This window comes from Chelonoidis abingdonii, chromosome 1, assembly GCF_003597395.2.
Source record: "Chelonoidis abingdonii isolate Lonesome George chromosome 1, CheloAbing_2.0, whole genome shotgun sequence".
Classification (NCBI taxonomy): Eukaryota; Metazoa; Chordata; order Testudines; family Testudinidae; genus Chelonoidis; species Chelonoidis abingdonii.
In genome coordinates, this window is record NC_133769.1 from 103,322,411 (window position 1) to 103,350,337 (window position 27,927).

The 27,927-nt window shown below is 45.2% G+C and overlaps 2 protein-coding genes across 2 annotated transcripts in view; one reads left to right on the plus strand and one right to left on the minus strand.

Moving 5' to 3' along the window:
* Nucleotides 1-10,235, minus strand: part of TIMP3 (TIMP metallopeptidase inhibitor 3) — a 50,158-nt gene extending 39,923 nt beyond the window's left edge. The window contains exon 1 of the mRNA XM_032786146.1: nucleotides 9,862-10,235. Within this exon, the coding sequence (XP_032642037.1) occupies nucleotides 9,862-9,985 (124 nt within the window). The 5' untranslated portion in view covers nucleotides 9,986-10,235. The remainder of the gene's footprint in view (nucleotides 1-9,861) is intronic.
* SYN3 (synapsin III) overlaps nucleotides 1-27,927 on the plus strand; it is a 290,187-nt gene that overhangs the window by 152,585 nt on the left and 109,675 nt on the right. The gene's annotated exons all lie outside the window — the stretch shown is intronic.

Consider the following 27,927-nt stretch of genomic DNA (forward strand, 5'->3'; position numbering starts at 1 on the left):
GCAGATACATAGGATCTAGACAGAGATCTAGCCCTCTCTCTCACCTCCAGTGGGCATAGCAGGGGCAAAGGGATCAAAATGTGCCTCTGTACAGGCAAGCCTGTCAGCGTGCCACTTAGTCCTTGTCTGCACTAGAGAGATCAATCTGTGGTATAGCAATGAATTGTTTTGCACTGGTCAGCCCACCCCCTATTGAGTTCATCCATATTACCCACCCTGAATCAGTGAAAGATTTGACCTTGCATCCACACTAGGGCTGCCTAGTGGGGTACCAGTTCTGGTGGGGTGGCTGTCTTATCTCATAGCTGATGAACCTTCTTATGTAGTCCCAACAGGCCTTCTTCAGCAATGTATCTATCCCCAGAAATCCCTCCTGCCTCAGTATCCCTCCCCAGAAATCCACTCGCAGCCATGGTCCCCTCTGAAATGCTCCCTACTGCTCCCATTTTGCAACTCCTAAACCAGCAAGCCGGCTGTGGACTGCCTGCTGAGAATATAATCTTTTCACCCTGTTGCGTTCCCCCCAACAATGCCAAAGATGATCGGTGTTAGAGTTGAATGTATGGACTGTGGAAGCATGTTGCATCCACACTGGAATGCAGGCAATAGAGGCTTTTCCCCTTCAACTTACCAGGGTGATTTCAATTGATTATAGCTTCCCTATCACTCTTCAGCTCACCTGTTTATCTACGCACTCCCCATTCGTGCCCCCACAAAGTCACGGGATCTCCTTATCAACCTCCTCTTGGCCCTGGCCAAACTAGCCATCTACAAAACCAGGGAGAGGAGGTTGGCCAACGGGATTTCCTGCGACTGTGACGCCTATTTCCGTTCCTCCGTCCGTTCACGCATCCGGGCAGAGTTCCTCTGGGCGGCATTCGCTGGCTCCCTTGACGCCTTCGAGGAGCAGTGGGCGCTGTCCGGGATTCTCTGCTCAGTATCCCCATCAGGTTCCCTTTGTTTAGCCCTACGACCTCACCCCCGATCCTGTTTTTTTCATTGGTTGTCCCACGCAATTATTTGGTATCACAGATCTGTGGATCCTTCCCTTAGGCTGGGCGGAGGTCCTTTAGCAGTGGGTGGGCTTTGCCCACCTACTTCCTGGATACCAACAGGATCACTCAACTGAAGCACTTGTGTCCATGGATGCAAGATGCATTACAATCGATTGAGCTCTCTCATGCAGACAAGGCCTTGAAAAAGCAAGATCAAGTCCAATATGCAGTGTGTATTAATCCAGATCTTTGCTGGGTTTAGTTGATAATTTTTGCATCAGCTTCTCAGTGCTATTTAATTTGCATTTAACTCTCTGCACACTTTTTCCAGGGGCTGAAGTTGCCCTTTGAAAAAGGTCCTGTGTAAACACCACCAGGAATTTGGATTATTCATCATCAACATTTATTTTACCAGCACAGAACTCAAGAGACTTCTCTCTCATTTCCAAGAGTGTCCAGGAATCTCTTCTGGCTGGCAGAAATACTGAATAAATAAAATCATCAGGGCTGTGTAAAACTACTTGCATTTTTATGTTATTAGACACTGTCAGTTAGTGCACTAAATCTTCACTCTGGGAGCTCAAGGGAGCCACTTCACTTTACAGAGAAAGTTAATGGCTTTTAATAACAATTTTAAACACTCTCCGGTGTTTGTGACATTCCTCTTAGAAACCTCAAAAGATAAGTGAAATCCATCTCTGATACAAGCTGGCACAACATCACTGACGTGAATGGCACTGCAGCTGCTTACAGCAGTCATTAAGTTGGCCCAACCCTGTTTTTATTGCTTTCATCTCTCCTTCAGAGGACAAACATGTCAACCCCACCTTCTGGACCAAATTCAGACCTAGCATAAGAGGGTGAAACTCCACTTAAGCCAATTTTGTTGCACCTGATTACATGAGATCTGAATTTGTCCCAAGAGTTCCTAGGAGCAGAAGTCATTGTGGCTGCCTTTTGCATACTCCTTTTTTTCTATGCACCAGCAAAATGGATGAAGTCAGCACAGGTCTCAGTAAAGTGGGCCAAATTCTGCTCTCACTTAAACCAGTGTGAATCCAGTTTAACTTTGGGCTATGAATAGAATCTGGCCCACTTTTCTGTTGGCAAGTTAACAACTGCAGCTGAGTCAGCAGGGGCCACTCTGATGTTTTTTGTGTGCTCCTTAAGTCGGACGTTTAAGAACAGCACTTACCTACAGTGCATGAGTCTGGGTCTGTATGTGGCCACAGGTATTGCCAACTTCACCTCTCCCAAATTTGAGTGTGATAATATTAGTCTACATGTTGAACTATAGGCCCACTCTTTGTGACTATTGCTCTGCACCTCAAAATTATGTGGCTATTTCAGTTTTAGAAATACCTCCCAGGTGTGCTAAGCTGCTAATGGTGGGACAAATTCATCACTTCCCAGTGGCCACTTTACACCAACATAAAGTGGTCATAAAGTAGCTGGATCTATCCGCTGGGGAATTCTCCTGGTTATAAGAGGAGAGCCTGGCAGGAGCATAGCAGGTGATGTCAGTCCTACACTGCCCCTTGAGGGAGCTCTGCTGCAGGGGGCATTCATGGGACGGTGGGTGGGTATGGCCAAGCACTCCTACACCTTAGGTATTCCTACACTGTCCCTCTGGGAATCCCAGCTTAAGGAAGACACAAAGCTACCTTCTTTCTCCATCCAGGCCCCAATCCTGAGTTCAGCATCACCACAGCAATAAATCCAGCCCCAGTGTTTAAGATATAACTCGTATTTTTGACCTAGATATTTTACTGGTACCCACTCATTTCCAGAGTAGAATACATTTCTAAACCAGAACTGGCAAAAGCCAATGAGTCTGCTCTGATTTTTTGCATGTGCAAACTATTTGATAAAATGCTCCATCTACAGATTGGTTGTTTTTGTTCATTAATTGTTTCACCCGCCTTGAATGGGAACTGCAAGCACTTTGATTAATAGATGGAAAAATGGACTAGCTCCATTGAAGATTTTGGAAGTGCCTTTGAATCCCTCATTGAAATGTACACTCTTTAGTAACTGCCTAGAGCAATACATCTCTGTGACTCAACACTGCTACTTCCTACCACCACAGTACACTTTTTTTAAACTCTCTCAAATGGAAGAGTGCACCAATGTCAGACAGAGCCAAGCTATATCAAGACTATTTCTCTCACTGTTACTAATAAGCCCTGCACTTAAAGTGCAAATCTAAAAAATGACCAGTGTCGCTCACTCTAACTATACCAGCAAAGCCTAATAAGTAAACAACAGGAGTGGCCAACCTGTGGCTCTGGAGCCACAAGCAGCTCCTCAGAAGTTAATATGTTGCTCCTTGTATAGACATCAACTCCGGGGCTGGTGCTACAGATGCCAACTTTCTAATGTGCTGGGGGTGCTCACTGCTCAATCCCTGGCTCTGCCACAAACCCCATGCCCTCCCCTGAACCTGCTGTGCTCTCACTCCCCCTCCCTGCCCCCGTGTGTCTCCTGCGTGCCCTGAAACAGCTGATCCAGAGGTGCAGGGAGAGAGGGGGGATGTGTTGATCAGTGGCTGGGAAGTGCTGGGAGCTGATGGGGGGCTGCTGATGTATTACTGTGGCTCTTTGGCAACGTACATTGGTAAATTCTGGCTTCTTCTCAGGCTCAGGTTGGCCACTCCTTGAATAGAGAATAAGGAGACCTGCAGCAGGTCTAAGTTTATTCTGCTGCTTTGATCAACTCTGCTGCCAATGCACAGGGAGAGAAAATAGCTTCATCTTTTTATTTTTAATATTGTGGGATATGTACTACAGTGACAGTGGTACATGTGCCACTGCTGGCACACAGGCCACAATCAGCCAGTAGGTGGATTGGTTTAGTGTCATAAGAAGAATCCATTCTAGCTGAACTGGTTAGTTACAAGGTAGCATACAGAGTTTTAGATGAGCTACAATAGGTCTTAAGTTTGTGAACAATGGTTTTTACTTCACTGATTTCAGCATGAAGGCCTGATTCTCCTGTGACTTACCCCAGGATAAAATTGGTCCACTCCACTGACATCAGCAGAGGTACTCCCCATTTACAATTTGGCATGGAAGAAGAGAATTGGACCCTGAAGCGATATGCAGCACACACGAGAAAGATGCCCCTTCAGTCTAAGCAGGAACTCTTGTCATTAAAAGTAAACTTCAACATACTCTCCAACAGTTAGAGGACTGACATCACACCTCAGGGCTCAGTTGGGTTGCAAGCTGGAAGGCATCATGTGCACGTCCCTGCTTGCTATCTAAAACCAACCTGTGGAAAGGTCTCCTCTCGGATTTACTGGCCTTTAAGAATTTTTGGAAAGCATACTGTTGAAGTTTCATTTAATGACAACACCTCCTCCACAGACTAACAAGGCTTCTTTCCCAAAAGAAACACGCTGGATCAATCTACATCAAAGTACCGTATGGGGGTGGAAAGGGGAGGGGAAAAAGTACAGTGTCAGCCAAACAGACAAACAGCATTTAGGTTTTCATTTCAAGTGTGTGTGTGTAATCTCCACAAGCATCCCAGGCAAATTTCATAGGAGAGAAAATGGCAAACATTTTTATGTGGTGCAAAAATGAAGATTTGCTTAAGAATTTTGCTCTCAAGATCATCCCATGATGCCAACAAGAAAGGAGTTAACCTCCCCACCAACTTATTCCCTCCACTGTGCATCTTCATGCATCCCGTCTTCTGATCCTGCATCAGGATCTGCTAGCACGGACTCCTGTACTCATATGGAGTCTTGTTGACTTCAGGAAGATTCTGCACTCTTGCATGACTACACATTATTGGATCCAGGAGCATTACATAGGAGACTCTTCAAGTCAGGGACTGTCTTTGTGTCTTGCAAAGTATCAAGGACACTAATGGAGTTTTTCTTATTAAACAATTCCCTTTTTTTTTGTGCTGCAGAAAACTACTGATGGAAATAGCCAGATTTGCTGAACTTAAAGTACACATACACTCCTCTGTTGGTAGATGAAAAAGTTTGCAAAGCAAAAGGCAAGTGTTTTCTCCTAGCACAGCACATTGCTGTACATAATTACACTCTTGCCTCCCTATTTTGTTCCCAGAAACAACTGCCAGGTGGAGAGTTCTCAAGAGCAGGTGGGAAATACTGAAAGGAAGAAATTTCTGCTTCAAGTAAGGAACACTGGGACTGTGGGTTAGAACATCTGGCTCTCTGGTGGTGCAGAGGTCTTTGTGGGGTTACTTCCTGCAGGAAATCTGGAGTAAGCATGTGCAATAGTTACCAGATACTAAGGAAACCCATCAGAATTGCATTATTGAATGTTCTGCATCACTTCTTGGGGACAATAATTTCCATCACATTTTTGGAACAAAGCCATTTGGAGGAGTGACATATTCCAGGCCAGATTCTACAAAATGCTAAATGCACTCAACTCCTGCATTATTGGGCTCTAAATAACCAATACCACAAATACATAAAAATAGTTCTTTTTTGGTTCTTTCCAAATCTGCAGGAATGCAACATTCAGCAACCAATCTGAAAAGTTCCTGCTGCTCCAGCAGAAAGAAGAGTACAAACAAGCCCCTTTCATGTCAGCCACATCCAGCTGGAATTGTCACAGCTTTGACAAAAAGAGGACAAAGCGCCTGTGGTCTTTGTTCCCTCCAAAGGCCCAGTAACAAAAATAACTAATAAAAAATTCACATTCTTGGAAAGCAAAGGAGGCAAAGTTTCTTTATCAAACCTTAACAGTTTGCCCTGAGTTTGCCACTTGGCCAACCCTAGAGCTATCCATGCTGGCTCTTATATAGGAAGTCACAATTCAGTTAAGAAAGAAAAACCAAGTGTTAAAGCACCAGTTTGGCTGTGGATCAACCTCAGAGATTCTGCTTTGTCTCTCCCCTAATTTGAGCAACAAGATGCAAGCACCCCTCCACTTACTGTGACTGCATTTGTCACTCTGGCACGTCCAGGGTGAGTGAAGAGGCCCCAAGTGACAGCTAGGTCTCCTGGTTAGCAGTACTGTTTTTCAAAAGTATGACTGCGTATAGAGTCTAGGCTTCCTCCCGAAACCACAACCTCTGCTTTGGTATTGAAAGAATCTTGTCTGTTTAAAAAACTGACCTCTCACTGGGTTTGCTTGAGCATCTGTTTCTGAAAAGTTGCTTAAAGGGCTGCAGAAGATTCCAGGGTTGGAACCCTGCCACAGAGCTGAGCCCAAGGCAATTCAAAATGAAACTCTAGTGCCATATCCCCCATTAGGGCAGGACAGACTAAATGAAAGACGGTCCCATAAGCCCTACTGTAACAGGGTTCACAACCCACCCCTCTTCCTGGGGCCTGTTTGCTGCCCCAATAAGGCTCGGAGAGGCTTCAGGATTGTGCAATACCTGTGTCTTTATTTACCTATAGTTATCCCACCACCAGTGTCTGTCTATTTACAAGCTTTACAGGATTATTGAACTTCTTTTACAGGCAGAGTCAGCCTTCAGCTAAGAGGCCGCCGCCACCACTTCCCTCCCTGACTGACTTCTCTCTGGCTGCCCCTCACCTTCTGGCTCCCTCCCAGCCTTTATAGCCCTTGGCTTGTCTGACCAGCAGGTGTTGCCAATCCTCAGACCGGCATCAGGCCTTTTCCATCAGCCCCAATCTGCTTCCTCTGATTGGAGCTAACTGGGCAGGGACTAATTAGATGTTTTTGCACAGCACCCTGCTACACCTACCCACTGAATTCCAACAACAGGCACTTGCATTCCATTTTCAAAGCAGAAGCTTTCTGCGCCTTCAGAAACCACACTGTGCTGGCATGTTTTTGGAAGGTAACAAACACTTGCCAGGTTGTCACCTAGCATGTTAATATCTTGCATTCTTGTTGGAGCTGTTTTAACAGCTCTGTTCTTCCAGCCCTGTCTTGATTCCCAGCCCTTACTACACTGATTCCTCCCTTTGGAACCGGTATTTTGTCAGGAGTTTCAAGAACCGATAAAAACGTGCTGCCACGTCTCTTTCTTCCCCACAATGTGTTTTATAATCCGGCATGTAGTTTAGTCTGTCTAAACACTGCACTAGTACACTGCCATCAGTTTCCATGGAGACAGTTAACTCCTCACTGGCCAGAAGTCTGGATATAACTCTTGTTCTTTTGGCTCATGAAAAGAATGGCAATGCTGGCGGAAGACAGCCAGGCAGGGTTACTGCTTTAAGGGAGAGTTTGGAGCTTCATAGACCTAGCTCCACTTTTTCAGTCCAATCACAGAAATGACATGTTTCATTAAGATCAGTCCATAGTAACTTCACAATATGGGGGAACTCTCTTTCCCTTTTGCTTCCTCCCCCTTTGTATTATGCACCCCCTTATAAGCCCCAAGAGCACAATCCCAGTTATACTCACACTTGATATCTCAGACCAAGGCAAGGCAAAAATTATGAGCCATAACAAATAACAGCAGGTCACTCAAGAATAAAATGAGATCAGCACCTTGACATTGAACTCAGAAATCCACCAATCAGAGAAATCTTGCAAACAACGTGAGCTGTACGGGGCTATTCTGGAAGGGATGCTACACAGGGCTTCACTGCTTGTCCTACTTTTAATGTTTTTGTTTCTAGAGAAGATGTAAGTTATCAGAAAGTGTAATTAACAAGGTGTATTTAATTCCTTAGTCAAAGCATTAAAAGGGAGTAGCAGATGACTGAATTCTCACAGATTTCAGCATATGAAAGGCACATGTGGAAGCTCCAGCAATAGATGCAGGCACATCGGCTTCTCAAACACCATTGTTTTCAGAAAAGGCAAAAATCTCCTTGGCAGCTGCCTCTCAGCTGACACACTTACTGCTAGTGCAAAGTAAAGAAAGTGTCAACAATAAAAATCTTCAAGTGAACTTTCAATAGTATGGCTTCCTAGAAGGATCCTCGGCTAGAAAACTCTTCATAATGTTTTCCAGGCTATCAGGTCTAAAGCAAATTTTACCTTTCCCAGGCCTTTGAACATGTATCTAATGTTTTTCTTGGCTTTCAGAGGCAAATGCCTTATAGAAACCAGACACAAATAACTAGGCATCTCTGCAGGTTTTTATAAAGGAGGGTTATAAAGACAAGAGAGGAAAAGTTTTGTCATCAGGTTCAGCTAATTTAAAATGCTACTGATGAGATCCCATGTTAGTGAATCAAGTCAACGTTGCACTGAAAAGTTAGTATATTTTTGCCCCTATTTAATTTATTTTTCATAGAAGCTGCCAAGTGGACTGCTTTGCAGTCTGCTTTCTCAGTCTGTCTACAGAGTAGTCACAGTACTGGTATCAGCAATGCAAGCTTCCCCAAACCATTTGTGTATCTCTCAACCCTGAGCTACAGAGACAACCTCTAGGGGCAAGAGTAGGACTTCAGTCACCCTGTCTATTCAACCATTCCCCTCTCTGCAAAGGCTGACACCTAGGCTGACAACTTGGACCACTCACTCATTTATTATACAGTAGGCCATAGAACAGCATCAAACAGCAACCATATTTGGTCATTTAATGCCAACCTGGGCCATATACAAACCAGGTAACTAGAGTGAGTCTCCATTATCCCATTCCCTTGAGCCACCCAGTTATTCCCCCCACCCCTCATTTATGAATATCACTCACATGCCAAAGATTGGAGCAGGAGAACATTAAGAAGGTCCTAGTGAAAATGTGGTTTTGCTTTCAAAGTTTTTTTTTTTTTTAAATCCTATATATTGTAGTTTTCCTAGCCCCAGTGTCACACTATTTCAACTTATTTTATGTCAGAAAACACACACACACACACACACACAAACCCTGCAAGGATCAGAGCATATTGTGGAAAATCCTTGGGAAACTTGTTACATACCTCCCTAACTTTTGTGTAGGATTATGACTCTACAGAGCCCATTCCTTCTGTTGCCACTAATTGGTGTGAATTACATCATTCCAAGTTGCCAAGGGCAGTTCCCTAGCTTGTGAGAATTTGTCCTGACTTTTATTGTTGTTAAGTATTATTTGCTTGGCAGCAGCTCATGAAGGAAATTTTGGCTGCCCACACCTTCAATGTTGTTTTTGTCTGTGTCAGGAAACCTGTCACTTTTACAATTACTGATTTCTAGAAAGTCTGCAAAGCTTGTTTTTCTTGGAGAGGTGGTAGTCTTGGAAAAGCTGCTGCGCAGAGTTTAAATTTTTAAAACAACTCCCATTCTCCATTTTTCCTTAAGGGGAAAAAAAATCACTTAAAAAAATAGAGATACATAAGGCAACTCCAAAAAGCTGTACAGGGTCAGGTCATCTTTCACAACTTTTATCCTGCCCCCATTTTAACTTGATTACTTAAAACTGTAATGATAAAGCCTTAATTGTTTTTTGGAAGTGGGGAAGAAAGACAAGGAGGGAGCTGTAATTTGGAAGTCGTTCTCTAGCCCTCCAACTTCTCATAAATGAGTCTGATTAAGCCTAAATACGGTTTTCCATATTTCGTACACTGGTTACTTTTCAAAGTTTTAGCAAAAGAGTCCCTCCTCCTTCCCAGCCCCCCACAGCGAACTTTCTAGATGTAAGGGAACATAATATCAGTGTGGAAGAAAAGTGCCACTTTCCTCTGCGTGCAATGCGGCGGGAGGGGGGGAGCATTTAAACTTCTCTCCCTTGCAAAGCACTCTGACATCGCTGCAAGCGGGAAACGTTGCTCGCAAACCGCACGCTCCCCAAACCGTAGCGCTATCTTCCCCCGCTCCCCCCCCCCCGCAACACGACCATGCATCTGTGGAACCACAAGGTGCATCTCCCTCCGGGGGGGGGCATTCGTTCCTCCCCGATGCTGGGACCGTAGAGGAAGTTAGCAGCGAGCAGAAGTGCCAGGCGCGGGCTAGGGAAGGAAGGGGACACTCACCAATGTCAGAGTTGCAGAAAGCATCCTGGGGGTGGATGGGGAGGCAAGTACAAGCCTCCGCCACCAAGTCACTCAGGCTCCAGCTGCAGAGGAGCACGAGGAGGAAGCTAAGCCACACAGACATGATGCTGGTGCAGCTGCTGGCCCAAAGTTGCTCTCCACTTAGGAGGGGAGGGCTGACTTGGGGGGGGGGTTCTTTTATAGGCTTCTGTTTAAACGGTCTTTGAGCCTCTTCTCCTTGCGCTGCCCCCCTCTCAGTGCAGTCGCTGCTGGGAAGCGCGGCTGTGTGGCAGCTTTGCCTGGGCTCCCCCTGCCCGCGGAGTTCGAAGCTCTCGGCGCCTTTGCTGCTCTCCTAGGCTGGCGGCTGCAGTTATAGCCTGGATAGCGCCCTCTCGGGCTCGTGGGGTGCGCCCCCGCCCCGACCAATCGGAGCCCCGCATTACCTCATCTCCCAGGCAAAGGGGGAGAGGCTAGGGGCGGGGTTGGAGCGAGGGATTCAGTGCCTTATAGGGAATAATGTGGCTGTGGGAGTGTGGTGGGGCTGGGAGAGGGATCACAGCAAAGCTGCGTGTTGCCTGCAGCATGGGCCCCTCTGGAGCAGAGAGAGGGACAGATGGAGGAAAGGGGTTAATAAGGGTTGCTGCCTGTTTCAAAGCACAACCAAAAGTTCCTTGTTCAGGGCAGCCACTCTGCTTTCCCATCCCACAGCATGATGCTGGAGGCAGATGCTGTTGCAAACAGGTTGCATTATTCTCGGATCACAGGGCGTGCAAGTAGGAACACAGCGCAGAGCAGATCCCCAGCTGCTGCAAACTGCCATAGCTTCGTCATTACTTCAGTGATGGAGCTGTGATCATTTACACAAGTTTTGACAATGCGCCTCACACTCGAGCACGTATTTTGGTGGCAGAATCCAATATGGGAAGATCAATTCAAAGTGCAGATGGGTTTTTTTTCATCTTTAATTACTTTTCTGGAAAATAGCTCATCTGAGTGGGAGCTAATTTTAAACTGGAGGTTGTAGAATATGAATGATTTTTTGAAAAGAAAATGTATCACAGCAAGAAACTAACATACTAGTGCTTCCTTTCCTTCCTCGGTGGGCAATGGAATGGGATTGGAAGAAAAAAAGGAGGGCAAGTCCTATTTGGGCTATAAACCAGGATTTGATGTTTGTGTTTTTTTAATCCTATCCAAAGCCTTCCCCACAAGATTCCCAAGCAGCAAGGGATGATAAAGCAAATTGTTAAAACTGAGCTGGGAAAAAAAGCCCTGTCGTATCTACCCAAGCACTCCCAACTCTTAATCTTGCTGTGTGTTTTAGCAGTGATGCTTTAGTGCAAAGTATAGTGAAGTCCTGTTTGGTTTGTTTTCCCTTATCCTTGTTTGGAACTATACATTTCTCTCAGATGCAGACATGTAACTGTTACAGTAGAGCTGAACTTTGAGGAAGGAAGATTGCCAGATGCACAATACAGAGGTCTTATTATCCTGCAAAGGGGCTGAGAAGTGATTAATGAAAGCATCAAACCACTGCACTTAATATCAGAGTATTTTCCATGGAGTTTATAAGCCTTAAGCATTTCTAGTTGTACATTATGCCAGTATTAAAGTCCAGAGACCAGCAGTCCTAAGTTTCTAAACAGTAAGCTAAATCTTCAAATGTACAGTTCAGTTACATCTGGGTAAAAGATTGCCCACTATACCTTGTTTTTAATTGTACAGCCTATGGAAAACAAATTAAGAACTCCAGTCCCTTGGAAGGATAGACTTTGTTTTGGGTATTGCTATTAGACCACTACAGTATGGATGGTTATATTAGAGAGGAAGGATTGTCTAGAGGTTAAGGTAGTGCTAGTTTGGGACCTGGGAGACCTGGGTTCAAGCTGTGCCACCTGGGACCAGTGTGACTTAGGGTACATCTACACTGCAAAAAGAAAAAAGCCACAGCAGCAAGTCTCAGAGTCTGGGTCTACAAACTCGGGCTTGTGCTATGGTGCTAAAAATAGCTGTGTAGATGTTCCAATTCGGTCTGGAACTCTGACTCCGAGACTCACCCCCCTCTCTGGGTTTCAGATCCCGAGCTCCAGCCCGTGCAGGAACATATACATGGCTATACTTACCACTGTGGTGTGAGCCCCACAAGCCTGAATCTGTAGACCCAGGATCTAAGCTTCAGAGCTGGGGGGTGAGGGGGTTGGAGGGGTTTTTTTTTCCCCAATGTAAACATACTCTTTCTCTCTGTGTGTCTCAGGTCCTCGTCTGTAAAATGAGGATGATAGCAGTTCTCTACCTCATAGGGAAGTTGTGTGGTTAAATACATTAAAAACTGTGTGGTGCTCACACAATGTACATAATATAACTATAAGTACATGAGAGTGAGAGACAGTTCTCTCAAGCAGATTACTTTAATGTCTAACTGTACATAGTCTTGTGGCCCATCTTCGCAACCTGAGAAACCCCAGGCAAAAATATGTTGGGTATTTGGAATCTGTAGTTGAGTGCATATGGGAAAATCTAAATCCCTGGGACTAGATTCTGATTTCAGTTTTATAGGAGTAAATCAGGAGTAGCTCCACTGAAATCAGCAGAGATACACTGGTTGAAACCCATATTAATAAGATCAGAATCTTGCCCTGCACTTTTTTACATACTATCTAAAAGTATGGGTCTGAAACTGACATCACCAGCATCATGATACAACTGACCAATCACAACAGCATCACAACACAATATTTGAGAGAGGAAGGATATTCTAAAAATGACAGCGTTTGGCCCACAAACTCCAAATTTTGATCCCACTGACTCACTCTGTCACTTTGACCAGGTCACTCTCTGAGTCAGTTTTCTCATTTCTAAAATGGAAATAGTAATGCTTCTCTACCTCACTAAGGTGTTATGAGAGTTAATGAGTTGAAGTTTGTAAAATGCTGTGAAGATGTTACATGCTAAGAGTTGGTCCTATACTCAGACAACAGACATAATCAGAAGAAACTGAAAGGGGCAGAGGAATAAACTCCTGAGTTCCTTCCCCCTCTGGTTCTGAAATGGGGATCAGGCCAGGAGTTCCTGACATTACAAGAGTCTTCTAAATGCTTGGGGCTCCAAGCAGTTGCTTATGTTTTAGATGGGTCCTGACCAGGATTGTTAAAGTTACCCATACAGCTGCTAGTTTATTTTTTCCAGTGTAACCTGGAGAAGTAACCTGCAATTACTTTTCAAGATGAAAAGGGACACAGATTGCTTTCAGTTGCCCTGGCTGGTCATCCTCTCCTAACTGTGAGTGAGTGTTCTCGCTGTGCCACCCTTCTTCAGTCTGAACCTTCTGGATGCATGTATGAGCAGTTGTTGGACTAACGATAGCTGTATTTGGTCATTTAGGGTACAGCTGAGCTTTTGACACTGTTTGCCACCAATGCATTCTTTGTCAAAGAGGTGGATTTTCTATTGTGCTATATTGGTTTTTCTATATTTCTCCCCGTACTGAATGCTGAACAATAGTAACAATAATACATAGCTTGCATAGGATGTTTTTCAATTGCAGACCTCAAAGGGCTCGGGAGACCTAGGCTCTAGTTCCAGCTCTGCCACGGATCTGCTGGGTGACTTTAGGCAAGTCACGGCCCAGCTCTGTGCCTCAGTTTCCCTACCTGTAATATTGGAGTCATGATACTGATGAGAAGAGCTTTTTATTGTTGTTATTATGGGGAAACTGTGGCACAGAGAGGTGAAGTGATTTGCTGAAGGTCATGCAGCAGGGCAGAGCTGGTATTACAACCTAGATCTGGCTCCCCATCTAATAACCTAGCCTCTGTGCCACAATGTCTTTTGGAGGGAAAACTAAAGGAGGAAAAACCAGTATTCAACTCTTCTTCCTGAAGAAAACGTTAAGCCTTTTGTGACCATTTTCAAAAATACTTTGATTTACTAGGATCCCACAAGCTAAGTATGACTGTGCTAGGTCAATACTTGGTGTGAAAATTACAAGGATAACCCACGTAACATCTGTAGGTATTGGTGACTCAGTACCTGGCGTCCTTTCCTGCGAGTCAGTCCTGAGTTAATGTCTCAACATTGTGCTAGGGGGCACTGCGCTGCAAGATATAGATTGGGTTTTGTTTCAGTGTGGAGTGAAGCAAGGGTTCAGACCACTTGTGATAACCAAAGAATCCATGGTGCTTTTTGCCAGAGTAGGGTGGTTAAGCCTTATGTCCTGGTTGAATTCCAGCAATAATAACTACTTTCTGCTTCCATGAGTTCCCACTATGATTTAAATTGGATATGTTACTCTTCTCTTCCCCCTCTTCAAATCCTGTTGCATATTGACACCAGGCAGGGAATGTCTGAGGTGTTCCATCTGTGGTTGAAGTAGCCCCCATACACAAGATGTAAATCACTCTGGGATCCTTCTTCAGGACAAAGGGTGCTATGTAAATGTAAGCTACTACTGTAAAGTAATGGAAATGGTATTCTCCTCCTTTTTGGCTATCTCTGAAGATGAAATTTTATGGGGCCTAGGTACTGCAAGAAAACTGCTTCTGAACTGACAAAAACTTCTGAATGTAATTAGTACAAAAAGACGTTTCATGAAACTAGGAGAACTGTGCTGGTTAAAAGTACCAAAATTAAGTGCAAAGCAGTGCCAGAACTGCTCCCGCTAACCAAGGAGCACCCAGGGTCACACCCACAACTGGCATAAAGGTGAAGAGACCTACTGCAGTCAATAGACTCCTGTCTGCAAATTAGTCAGCCCAGCCACTTCCATGAACAATAGGTTAACTTAAAGCACTGTACATCTTTTTTACAAATTCTAATTTCTCCACGGAAAGTCGACTCAGTCCATTAACATGGAGTCATGGGCCATTACGTAAAGTAAAACTATTTCCCCATGCTTATTTCCCCCTCCCCCCCAGTTCCTTACATTTCCTTGTCAATTGCTGGAAATGGGCCATTTTCATTACCACTACAAACCATTCTTTTTCTCTCCTGCTGATAATAGCTCACCTTAACTGATCACTCTCCTTATAGTGTGCATGGTAACACCCAATATTTCATGTTCTCTGTGTGTGTATATATATATATATCTCCTACTGTATTTTCCTCTACATGCATCCGATGAAGTGAGCTGTAGCCCACGAAAGCTTATGCTCAAATAAATCTGTTAGTCTCTAAAGTGCCACAAGTACTCCTGTTCAAATCAGACTGACTGTTATTTTCCTCAGTCAGTGGTGGACATTAAAGAATAAAATGTTTTATTACCAGCCTATAAAGCTGAAACAGAGGGTTAGATCCTGTATGGGTGCTAATCATTCTGGCCCTGATACAGCAAAGCGCTTAGGCACATACTTAAGTCCCACTGAAGACAAAGAGACTGCTTGCATGCATAGAGTTAAGCAAGTGCTCAAGTGCATGGCTGGATCAGTCAGAGCCAAAGGGCTCAGCCTCTTGAAGGATCGTTGAGCCCTCTGAGTTGGGGATGGAGGTTGTGGTTAGGTGCTCCAACAAAGCTGTTTGTGTGTGTGCATGTGTGTATGTGTGTTTGTATTTCTAGCCAACGTTATTGGAACCTTACTTTTGCAAGCAATGACTTTACTTCATTTTTGTTTAAAATAAGGATTTCCACATCTCTTTGCTTTGCTTTTATACTAGTGGGGCCATTTCCAAATGGAAGTATTTCGAAAACTGAACTCTAAACTGTATCAATTGTTTTAAATGACTGAACAAAGAGATTTCAAATAGATGAAGTGCTTCAAATGCTAAAAAGAACTGGAGTTCCCAGAGCTTTGGAGCCTGGCACTGAGCAAGGGAGAGAGTGAGAGTGAATGAAAAACACTTTTCTGTTATTTCTTTGTATGAACTGGTTTCGGGCTTATGCAATGCACAGTAATTAAAATAACTAGAATGCTTCACATTTTTCAGGAAGCTTTAAAGCAGCTTGGTGGTATTAATGCCACACACTGGTTGAGTTTGGGCTCATGACTGCAATTGAGGCTGGAAGAGTCTTTCAGCATATCCTGAAGGAGATACTGGCTGTCTGTGATGGTGGGGAGAAAGGAGTACGTATGCTGTCTGGTGAACAGCAATAGCAGCTGCTTTCTGGGGATCAGCTGTGTCAGGGTTCCTTCCCCACTCTGAACTCTGGGGTACAGATGTGGGGACCTGCATGAAAGACCTGCTAAGCTTATTTTTACCAGCTTAGGTTAAAAACTTTTCCAAGGCACAAATTCCACCTCGTCCTTAAACAGTATGCTTTCACCACCAAGTAATTTAGACAAAGAATCAGGGAAAGGACCAATTGGAAGCATATTCCCCCAAGCCCTACACCCCCTTTCCTGGGGAAGGCTTGAGAATATTATCCACACCGATTGGTACAGGTGAACACAGACCCAAACCCTTGGATCTTAAGAACAATGAAAAATCAACCAAGGTCTTAAAAGAAGAATTTATTTAAAGATAAAAGAATCACCTCTGTAAAACCAGGATGGAAGATAACTTTACAGGGTAACAAAAGATTCAAAGCACAGAGGTTTTCCCTCTAGCAAAACTTTAAAGTTACCAAAAAAAAACCCAAACAGGAATAAACCTTCCTCTTAGCACAGGGAAAATTCACAAGCTAAAACAAAAGATACTCTAGTGTATTTCCTTGCTATTACTTACTATTTCTGTAATATTAGATGTATCATTTCAGTGGGAGCTGGATTACTTGCTTGATCTCTCCCTTTGTCTCTGGAAAGAACACCCACACAGCACAAAACAAAGCCACCTCCCCCCCTCCACCCCAATTTGAAAGTATCTTCTTTCCCCACTGGTCCTTCTGGTTAGGTGCCAACCAGGTTATCTGAGCTTCTTAACCCTTTACAAGTAAGGAGGGATTTTATGCTACCCTTAGCTGTATGTTTATGACAAGCTGTATGGGGCATCTCAAAAGTGAGAGGTTTTGTGACTAGCTATCACTTGGGAGAGACGTAAACTGAAAGTCCTGATACTGTGTGCTCATTAAAGAGCTCATTGCTTGATTTGACAAAAGCAGGGGTATTACCCTGGGTGTCCTGCCCAAATTCAAGTTTGGGTAATTACAGTCATAATCCCTGACTCCCTGCTGAAATATGTTACCCTCCTTTACTTGTGCCCTGTTCAGCTATTGCACCTTCCCATCCCAGAAGTGCTGCACTTCGGTGGTGTTTGCAGTGGTAGCTGGATATATTTACTTAGGTCCCAATACAGCATTTGGAGTTCATTGGGCAGAGAGCCTGGCCACAGTTCTGTAGCCTGGCCAGGCATCTGACTCACCACATGCTAGTCGCACCCTGAGGGGACTCGCTCCCCTTGGCAGTGGCAGCAGAGACTTTCTGCAGCTACTCAGTCCAGCCCCCTTGGCAGGCTCTAGGATTGCACTCTCTTCACTGACTCTGTTTACCAACGACAGTCAGGGGAGTGTTATGGCAGGGAGAGGTGCTGCCTCACTCAACCTCCCTGCGTGGGAAGACTAACAGTCAGGGAGCTCAGCCTGAGAAACAGGGAGAGAGGGCTGGGTCAGAACTGTCATCTGGGAACAGCAGCTGATTGGCCTGAAGACTTCTCCCCTTCTGTGAGCAATGGAACAGGAGGCTAGCACAGGTCTTCTCCTGTCTCACCCCGCTACCTAGTATTTTGAGGGCTCTGACTGAGCATGGTCCACCATCACCAGTCCCCTCACTCCCTTCCCCATAGGTCACTCTGCACGGCCCCGTGGCCTCCACAGTCTTTGTATGAGGGTTGAGGAGGGAGAAGCGCATCAGAAGGAAGAACTAATGCAGGGGACAATCACTTTGTTTCCTCTCCTGCACTGGCCTGACCATCTTGAAGATCAGGCAGGCCAGCATATACCTCTGCTAGAGTAATGAACCTGTCAGCCCCTGGAACTTGGCCCATTGTAAAGACCTTTGGGATCGTTGGAGATGAAAAGCAGTTTCTAAATGTTCAAATTATTACAATTATCAAAGGCAGAAAGTGAAGGAACATCAAGAGATGTAGACAGCTGAAGGTGCTGCTTGTTTCTTTCAAGTGACATGGGAGCTGGTGAAAGCTGTCAGACTGAAGGCACTAGAAACAAACATCCTCTCTTTAGCCATTGAACAGGTGCAGTATGTACAGCAGCAGGATGAGCTTCCTCACATTGTCCCACCAATGAACCTCTTCTGTGCTTTGCAGAAACCTGTAGGAGTGAGAAAGTGTCTTAGCCTGTGTGGCCCACCTGATTTGCTGAAACTGCTAACTAGAATACTGTTGTGATCGTGTTACTTTATGATGTGGCCACTTGTCCGCTAATGAGCTGACTGACTAATTTTGCACAGGCCATCAAACAGGTGTCAAAGAAACGTGGGGTTTAAAAATCTAAAGATAATTCTGGTGAGTGCAAACCACAGTTGTGGTTGTTGATGTTGTTTTTAAAATCCAAACTGGGTTTTCATTCAAAAGCCAGTCATAAGCCTCAGCAACAGAAGAACACTGTCCCCCTGCAATGATCCAGAGTCCCATCTGTTGGGATTCCCTCTGAGACGTCTTTCCACTCAGCTTCCCAAAAACTCACTTTGACTCCAGGTTTCATCACTTTATTATCTGTATATTGCATACAGCAAAGCTACATTGAGTTGATAGACTCGTAGTAGACTTTAAAGTCAGAAGGGATCATAGTGATCATCTAGTCTGACCTCCTGCAGGCTACAGAACCTTGCCCACTACTGAAATAAACCCCTAACCTCTGTCTGAGTTACTGACATCATCAAATCATGGTTTAAAGACTTCAATCCAACATTTACACTAGATTATACCTGCAAGTGACCTGTGCCCCATGCTGCAGAGGAAGGCAAAAAGCCCCCAAGGTCTCTGCCAATCTGACCCAGGGAAAATTCCTTCCTGACCCTAAATATGGTGATCAGTTAGACCCTGAGCATGTGGGCAAGATCCTCCAGACAGATACCTGGGAAAAAATTCTCTGTAGTAACTCAGTAGTCCTATCCCTCTAATGCCCCATTGAGTTGATCAGATTCAAGTGTAGGGAGTGTACATAGGGCATATTACACATCCAAAGTTACATAGAAAACCTCTTCCTTTATATACCTTTACATATTACATTGTATTTACTACACTTTGTATCATACATTTTGGAACTGGCTTGGTTACTTTGTAGGAACCAATCCCTGTACAGAATGCTCTGTCCATGCACTGTTTGTGCATAATCTGACCTCTATTTTATCTTACATTTAGGCTTGTTTACTAGTATGTTTCCACTGATCTTAGCTAGCCATTCAGATTCCAACATACTGCTTGTTATGACAACATAACCTTCCACTCACCTTCCCAATCATACCCACTAAAAATAAGGCAAGTTTCTTACGTCAAGCCAGGCCTATGCTGCCCAGCGGAGTTTGAGGGTTTTTCAGCATTGTTCTTATGAAGATTTCAAGGCAAAAGGTCTTATCTGGAGCAAAAGACAGAACTTCCGTTTCCTCACTGTTCTGGAATTTTGGTCCATAAATCTTTGAATGCCATAAGAGACAGAAGATGAGGGAATGGTAGATATACAGCCTTGAATAAGGATTGTGTCACTTGTTTATTCCCTTGCTCTTCATGTATTAAGAATAATAAATTCATCAAAAGAAAATGGAAAACCTTTCCCAGGTCTGCATGTTAAGTTCCACATCTACTGTCTTAATGTCAGAAGTGAAAAAATTGGTGCTAGATTTAGCACAGATGTGTGAAAATGGTGTTCTTTTATAGCTGAAAAAAGAGCAAAAAAAGACCTTTAATCAGAGGTACAGAGATATCTGTTAGCTGTGATTCCCTATGTATTGTTGAAGGAAGTTTCATCAGAGGATGCAAAGGCATTGAAAGAAGTCACAGTGAAATTACAGTTAATTTATCAAATGCCTGTGGTTTCCGTTTCATGGCAGGTGATAATAACTACTGTGCCAAGAGAGTTAATATGTAACTAGAGTATTGTAATAAATACAACATTTCTCCAGGTGGAACCATGGAAGAGAAATGTAGCAAAGCTGTTTTCCTTTGCATTGAATGAAAGTATCTTTAACACATGCTGCAGGAATAGGTCTGTGAGTCCCTATTTTACAATCAGAACCCTAAAAACACAGCCTCTTCTATTAACAGAGTTTAGGTCCCTTGTTTTACTCTTAACATCTATGCTACCAAATCTCTTCCAAGGCAGTTCCTTGAAATTAGATTTTAATTTAAATTTAAACATAAATTTTTCCGTGCCGGATAGTGTCTTTCTGTGTGATTGCACAGCACCGAGCACAGTGGGGCCCACATCCTGACTAGTCTTTAGGGGCTACCCCAATATAAATAATAATTATAATTATTAATAATAGTAGTTATTGGCATGTCCCTTGATCCCCAGGCTCACAGCAGCCAACAGTTCTGTGAGCTCAAGCTCAAGGCACATCAGTTTGTGGAGCACTGTTTTGGAGAGACATGTGAGAGGGCAGTGACAGAGCCACAGCAGTGAAGGAAGCCAGTTACGCAGAGAGCCTAAGGCACAGATGACCGGCAAGCACATATTTAGCAACCGCAGCTGTTCCAGCCAGGCTATGGGAAGACCTGCAGCTGCATGTTGGCCATGCACAGAGGAGAAGCAGTTTGCTGGCCAGGAGGAGGGAGAGAGGGGAAGATGAAGACATTTGCATAGGGTGAGGAAGCAAGAAAGAGGAGAGTGAGCTGAAGAGCTATAGATCTGGTCAAAAAGAGCCAGCTCTGTGAAAAGAAAGTTTTGTTCTGCAGTAGGAGTCTTGGAGCTGGTCCATTTGAGCAGCACGTCAAAATGAAAAAGGGTTCTGAAGACAGAATGGTGCAGAACATGTTAGGTTCTAACAATTCTTGTTGAATGATTGCAGCCCCAGCCTCAGAACTCTGGCACAGTACTAAAAACACAAATCTGAATCTCATGTGCTCCCCTTCCCAAACCTGGGTAATTTTGTCACTGACTTGTAGCTGTTATATGGGATAACATCCACATTCCACTCTTCCCATCTTCCTGGCTGTGATTTTGTGTAGTGGTTAACACAGATTGGAACAGGAGAGGGAACTCTTGCTGCACCAGCCCAGAAAAAAGGGTGGCTCTCCCTAGACTTTTAACGGGATGGGTGGAGAGAGAGAGCTATGAGCCACTTTGCTTTAATCTGTGATTTTATGGCAAAAGTTAGGAGCAAGGGCCTGAAAGCTTCTGTCATGTTGGGGAGGAATCAATAGCATAACCCATATGCTGACTGAGAGAAAGGTGGGGAGACTTTGTACAACTCCAAGTCACCGAAAAAGAAGGGTCCAAACAATATCTGTAGCTTCCAATAGAGAAGTAGCTTTCCAGCAGTCTTTTCCCATCTTCTGACAGTACAAAAATCATCTGTACAAACTGAAGTCAAGTGGTTCTAGGACAGGGGCAGGCAAACTTTTTGGCCTAAGGGCAACATTGGGTTTCTGAAATTGTATGGAGGGCTGGTTAGGGGAGGCAGTGGCTCCCCAAACAGCCAGGTGTGGCTCAGTCCCTGGCCCATATCTGACCCCCTGCCTCTCTCCCCCTGACAGTGCCACGAAACCCCTGCCCCATCCACTCCTGCCTGTCCCTGACCACCCCCAGATTTCCCCACCCCTGACTGCCCCCTGCTACCACATCCAACCCCTCATCTCATTCCTGACTGCCCCCCTGGAACTCCTGCAGTCATTCAACCTCCCTGTTCCCTGCCCTCTGACCACCCTGACGCCTATCCACACCCCTACCCCCTGACCACCACCCTGAACTCCCCTGCCCTCTATCCAACCCCCCCGACCGTGCTGCCTGGAGCAGTGGTGGCTGGTGGCGCTACAGCCGTGCTGCCCAGAGCACTAGGATAGGCAGCCACGCTGCCCGGCTGGAGTCAGCCATGCCATAGCACAGCACAGAGCACTGGGTCAGGCCATGGCTCTGCAGCTGTGCTGCCTGGCAAGAGCTTGCAGCCCTGCCTCCCAGAGCATTGTGCTGGCGGCTGCAGGAGAGGGGAAACAGTGGGGGAGGGGCCAGGGGCTAGCCTCCCGGGCCAGGAGCTCAGGGGTTGAGCAGGAGGGTCCCATGGGCCAGATATGGTCCGCAGGTCGTAGTTTGCCTACCTCTGTTCTAGGACAATGCTGCAAATAAGGAGCCTTCTAATGCAACTAGAACCCCCTCAGGGGCAGCATATAAACCCTTATAAAAATCATCCTTTGTTTTTCTTGATTTCAACTGAAAATTAGTTTTTAAAAATATCCAACTCTTGCTCCTTCTCCTTCCTGTCAAGTGCAATGGAACACCCTACAGAATGCACCTACTGCAGGCCCATCCCAAGCACTGTTGGAATGGAATGACCCTGTTTTGCCCCCCACCCTGCAGTGTAGTTACAACTGAACAGTGTATAGCTACACACTATTCCCCCTCCCTGACTAGTTCAAGTGGAAAAGTCCATTGCTCGGGAAGTTCTTCTTCTTTCTGTAATTTCAATGCAGAATCATCCTGTGTTTCAGGAATCCACTCTGCTGCAGGTGGTAGACTCACCCAACTGATGCACACACACCACGGCTCCACTTGAAGTAAGGAAGGGTAGGGTAGGAAAGGAGATTGTTTCACTTGACCTTGGTCTCCAACTCATGATCAAATTCAGCATAAACAATCATCATATGTCACGTACCATGACAGCTTTGCCCAGTGGGGGCAAATGTAACCTTAGTTATATAGTGCTGTAAAGAGATGCACCACAAATGGTTGGCTTGAGGAGTCATGCAAGGAAGACCTTATTGCCACATGAATGCCATCCCTTCCATCTACAGACCACTGTAGAACCAAAGGAGCTTCCCAACTAAAACTCTTTGCCTTACTCACATGAGTTGTTGCCACATAAATCAATGGGACTACTCTAAGCAAGCAGGATTTGGCTCTGAAACTAATGTCTCCAACAGGAACCCCCTGCATCCAGTCTTAGCCTGGAAAGAGACAGTGGTCGGAGGGGAGGTGCTATAAAAGTATTTATTCCATCAGACACTTCCAGGAAACAACAGGTTAGCCTTTAAAACCTTGCCAATAGCTGTACATTAGGAATAGTTCTCAGTGGATTCCCTTAATTAGATTTTATGGGAAATTGGCTGTTTGCCTTCACTCCATGTCTTTTGATTCTAAGGCCATGTACTCTGATTACACAGGGGTTTACAATCCCAAATTTACTGGTCTCTGAGAATCTATAAGAATTATTCAAGAAAATTTGATCTGTGATAACTGAGGCTCCACCCAGATCTGCTTCCAAAAGATTGCCTCTGATATGATATAGGAACCCTTTAAGGCCTTGTAAATCCTTTGGGGGGGTGGGGGCTGCAGATTGTTACCATATGTCAGATGCATCCTAGCCATGCTTGGATGTAATGTGCAGGTTATCATAGAGGCTGAGCTCTGAATTATGTCCTGTCTTTCCTGTTTCCAATTAGAAATCTGCCACAGTATCAGGAATTCCAGGCCACATTGTTCTGCATTTCCAAAAGAGGAAAATGACACGTAAAGGGAAATTCCTTTTGACTAGCTTTGTGTATCTTAAGATATACTAGGAGGGGGCGAGGTCCGCAGAGACCTCAGTGGGAGCAGAATGAGTGGGAGTTTACCAAAAAATCTTTTGTTCTCTTTCGTTAGATGGCGTTCCTTAGAGACTTCAGCATTCCTATTCTCAGGGCTAATGGTCTGTTCTTAGTGTCACTCTCTTTCCCTCTAACCTCTCGTGTACACTGAACCAAATGAGCATGGGGATATACTCTCTGGAGATTGGTAGGTAATGTGATAACCTTTCTCTGTACTTTCATAATCACGAGACCAGATATCAGAAATGAAGTGGGATCAGGAAGCTGGAGGCATGACTTTCTTCTTCTAAGTAAGGGAAATCTGTTTATATTACAAGTCCTTAACTTCCCAAGGTGCAGTCAGAATATATCTTTTTAAAATACATGATGGGGAATGATTTGTTCATTAAACATTCACTGTCAAGGGGACACCAGTTCAAATCTGGCCCAGGATGGTAACCACCGAAGATCACTACTCTATAGTGGTTGTGGGTATCCTGTGCAAAATGCAGAAAAGATACTGTTGTTATTTATTTGCATTGCAATAGTGTGTAGAAGGCACTGCCCCATTGTCCTGGGTACTGTACGACACATAACAGAGACATGGTCGCCAATCCAAAGAACTTACAGTACAAGTTGGGAAAAGCTCAAAACAAACATAGTTGAAAGTAAAGCTCTGATAACTTGAGTAGATCTCTTCACAGCAGATTGGGTTCAGGTTCTAGCACAAAATTCACTGGCATCTGAACTCAATCTTCCTTGTATTCATGCACTGAGGTGCTACCAGTGTGGCCATGACTGATGATGGGGCCCATTGAGTATCAGAGCAAGTGAAGAGGTACAGGGCCTCTATGTGGATGGCTCTGGCCTCCCACAGCTCCCTTAGGATCTGCATTGATCGCTGAGAATCTTTGAGGTTTGGGAGCAGGCTGTGCAGGGGTTAGGGTGTTAAATCCTGTCCCACTCAATGAATGATTGATGAGACATTTCCCCCCTACATGTGCTTTCACAATGACACCCACACATGGATGTGATCATGTGAATTCTATCCTCCATGGAGCAAAGGGCTTGGTATAGTGGACTTGGCTGGTTGGATACATAAGTGACCTTCACAGAGGAATTCATACAGTTCAGAAATCTGAATATCAACAAAATCCTTCGGTTATGGGGACTTCCAACCCTGCCTGAGCCAGCTGTAAATTCCTGAGAGATCGAGCTGACTAAGAAAACTGGAATTTTGGGAGGACTCTGGAACAGTCGCAAACCCAGTTCCACTCTGATTGTCCAAGAATGTTGTTTCTCTGCCCCAGAAGTGAGCCCCCTAGCTGTAAGGGACCAGGACATAGGTGGTCTGGCTTAGCAGTGACAGCTGGGCTGAGGTCTGCCCACCCAGGAACAGTAGTTGCCAAGCAGGATTTGGAGGAATCACAAGAGCCAGGCCCCATAAGCAAGAATCAGGATCAGAGTCAGGCTGGAATCAGAGACAAGAGATCAGAGGCAGTATCAGGCATAGGTGCTGACTCCATGGGTGCTCTGGGGCTGGAGCACCCCCAGGGAAAAAATGTGTGCTGACCACCCACCAGCAGCCCCTCCATTAGCACCTCCCCCTTTCCCCCAGTGCCTCCTGCCCACAGGTAGGCCCTGCCGATCAGCCCCTCCTCTTCCCTCCCTGCACCTCCTGCCCACTGCGAACAGCTGAGACCAGGAGATCATGCAAAGTCTGGTGTTGCAAAAGGCCAAAATTTGTGTGGTTACCCAGATAACTTCCTGGGGCAACCCCTGAGGTTAAACAGGACATTGGCCAATCAGAGGGCTGCAGGGTACTGTCACTCTGGCTCTCCTGGGCAGTACTTCCTGTGGTGCCTACTCTCCTCTGTGTTCCCTGGCTGTACTCTGCGTGGCCTCTTGGTGGCACTGTGGGAATATTAGCTGCCCCAGGTTCTGCAAAACTTGGTTTCAGTTCCGAGATCCTTACATCACCCCCTTCTTCAGGGACACCACAGTGGCCAGGCCAGGTTTATCTGGGTGGTCTTGATGAAAATTTTCTACCAGATCAGGGGCATGGACATGGGCAGCAGGTTTCCAGGAGCATTCTTCAGGATCATAGCCCTCCCAGTTAATTATTTAGTACAGTCTCCCCCTTTGCTGTTTAGAGTCGAGGATGGTATGGACTATATATTCCTGGGACCTGGATTGGTGGGGGCAACTGTTGGGACCAATCGGGAAAGGGGTCTTCTAGGTAAGGCTTCAGGAGGGGTACATGGAAAACAAGATGTACCTTAAAAGATTGAGGGAGCTGTAATTTGAAGGTGTTGGGGTTGATTTGCTGACAGATCCAAAAGGGTCCAAGGAACTGGTGGTCTATCTTGTGGAACAGGCTGTTCGTACAGAGGTGCTTTGGGGTAAGCCAGACCTTTTGACCTACCATGAGAGCTGGGCCTTCCTGTATCAATGGTCTGTGTACCGCTTATAGTTCCTTTTCACATTTTTGAGGTGGTTCTTAGGCTCCTTCTGGATATGGTGAATTCCCAGGCTGCTGGCTAGGCCAGGGGTGCTGGAAACGAGGATGGAAACCATAATTGGCAAAAAAAGGACTCTGCCCCCATGGATAAGAATTGTTGTATGAGAACTCAGCATACAGGAGAACCAGATGTCTTGAAGGTAGCTGACAAAGCATCTCATCTATGGTACTTAGTTCACCATCTCTGACTGCCCATCTGTCTGGGGATGGTGCGCAAATGAGGTAATAGCACAAATGTCCATTAGTGGAGCACTTCATGCCAAAAGCATGAGACAATTTAGGGGCTTCGGTCCGAGATGATACAGTCCAGAAGCCCATGAAGGCGGACCACATGAATCACCAGGGGTCAAGCCATTGTTTTAGCAGAGGGCAGGCTGTTACAGGGAATGAAATAACCCATTTGGGCAGTTGGTTTACAGCAGTCAAGGCCACTGTGTGGCCATCAGCCAGGGGGTTCCATTATGAAGTCTGAGGTGATCAAGGGCCAGAGTCTTGACAGGGTCTTCAGAGGCAGTAGGGTGCTGAGGGTCCTAGCACATGGAATCTTGGTGCATGCATGCAGGTCACATGAGTTAACATAATCCTAGACTTCAGCTCAGATACGGGGACACCAGAAGAAATGGGAAGCCATTCAGAAAATCTGAAGGCAGCCAAAGTGGCCTGCCAATGGAGTGTCATGGCAGAGATGGAGCACTTCTAGCCAGGGGCTCCCTGGTGGAATGTATATGCGCCCGGTGAGGTAGGCAATCCCATCCTGTGTGTAGCATTGCATCTTGGTTCTGGCTTTTGTTTGCTCAGGCTGTTCCATCATCTCCTGAGCTAAAGGATAGCCCCGTGAAGGAGAGTGGATTAGATCAAGCAGGTCTTGATGTATTGTGGCACTGGGGAACTTGCAAGGTTTTAAGAGACAGGGTAATTCTTGGCTAAGCTCTTCATCCTCTTGGTAGTACACCTCTACCCTGATATAACGCCACCCAGTATAACACGAATTCAGATATAATGCAGTAAAGCAGCACTCCTGGGGGTGGAGGGGTGGGCGAGGCTGTGCACTCCGGCAGATCAAACCAAATTCGATATAACATAGTTTCACCTATAACACAGTAAGATTTTTTAGCTCCCGGGGACTGCATTATATCGAGGTAGAGGTGTATTCCTCCATTCAGAATAAGTCATCAGCTTTCCCAGTCCTGTTCCTGGGTGATAGGTGATGACGATATCATCAAACTAAGAGAAGAATAACTTCCACCTGAGCTGTATTTGGTTCAAGGCTCAAGCCCTCTGCAGATATTCAAGGTTCTTGTGGTCCAAAAAGTCTTGTACTGGCTGTCAGGCTCCCTCAAGGTGATGGCACCACTCTTCAAAGGCCAATTTAATTTCAAGTAGGTCCTTATCCAGTATTTCATAATTCTGTTCAGCAGGGGTAAGTTTTTTGGAATAGTGGGCATAGGGGTGCAAGACTTGCTATGGGCAATGGCTCTAGGAGAGTATTGTCCTTATGGCTACATTGGAGGTATCAGCTTCCACTATGAATGTCTATGCCAAATCCAGTTCTGTTAGAATGGTAACAGTAGTGAAAGTAATCTTGAGTTGTTCGAAAGCATAGTGAGCTTGGGAGTCCAAACAAACTTGGCATCCTTGCAGAGGAGGTTGGTCATGGAGGCTATTTGCCCTGAAAAGCCTGGAATGAATTGTCTATAAAAGTTTGCAAAGCCCATGAAGCACAGTAACTCCTAGTGGGATTTGGGCACAGTCCAGCTACAGATGGCCTCCACTTTCTGGGGAGGTCCATCTTAACACCGTCTGGGAAGAGGCTGTAACCCAAGAATTCTGCAGAAGACTAGTCAAAGGTACATTTTTCTAACTTTGTGAACAGGCCAGGCTTTTGTAGACTTTCTAGGATGGAATGAACATGGTAACAATGCTGCTCAAGTTTGTCTGAAAACACA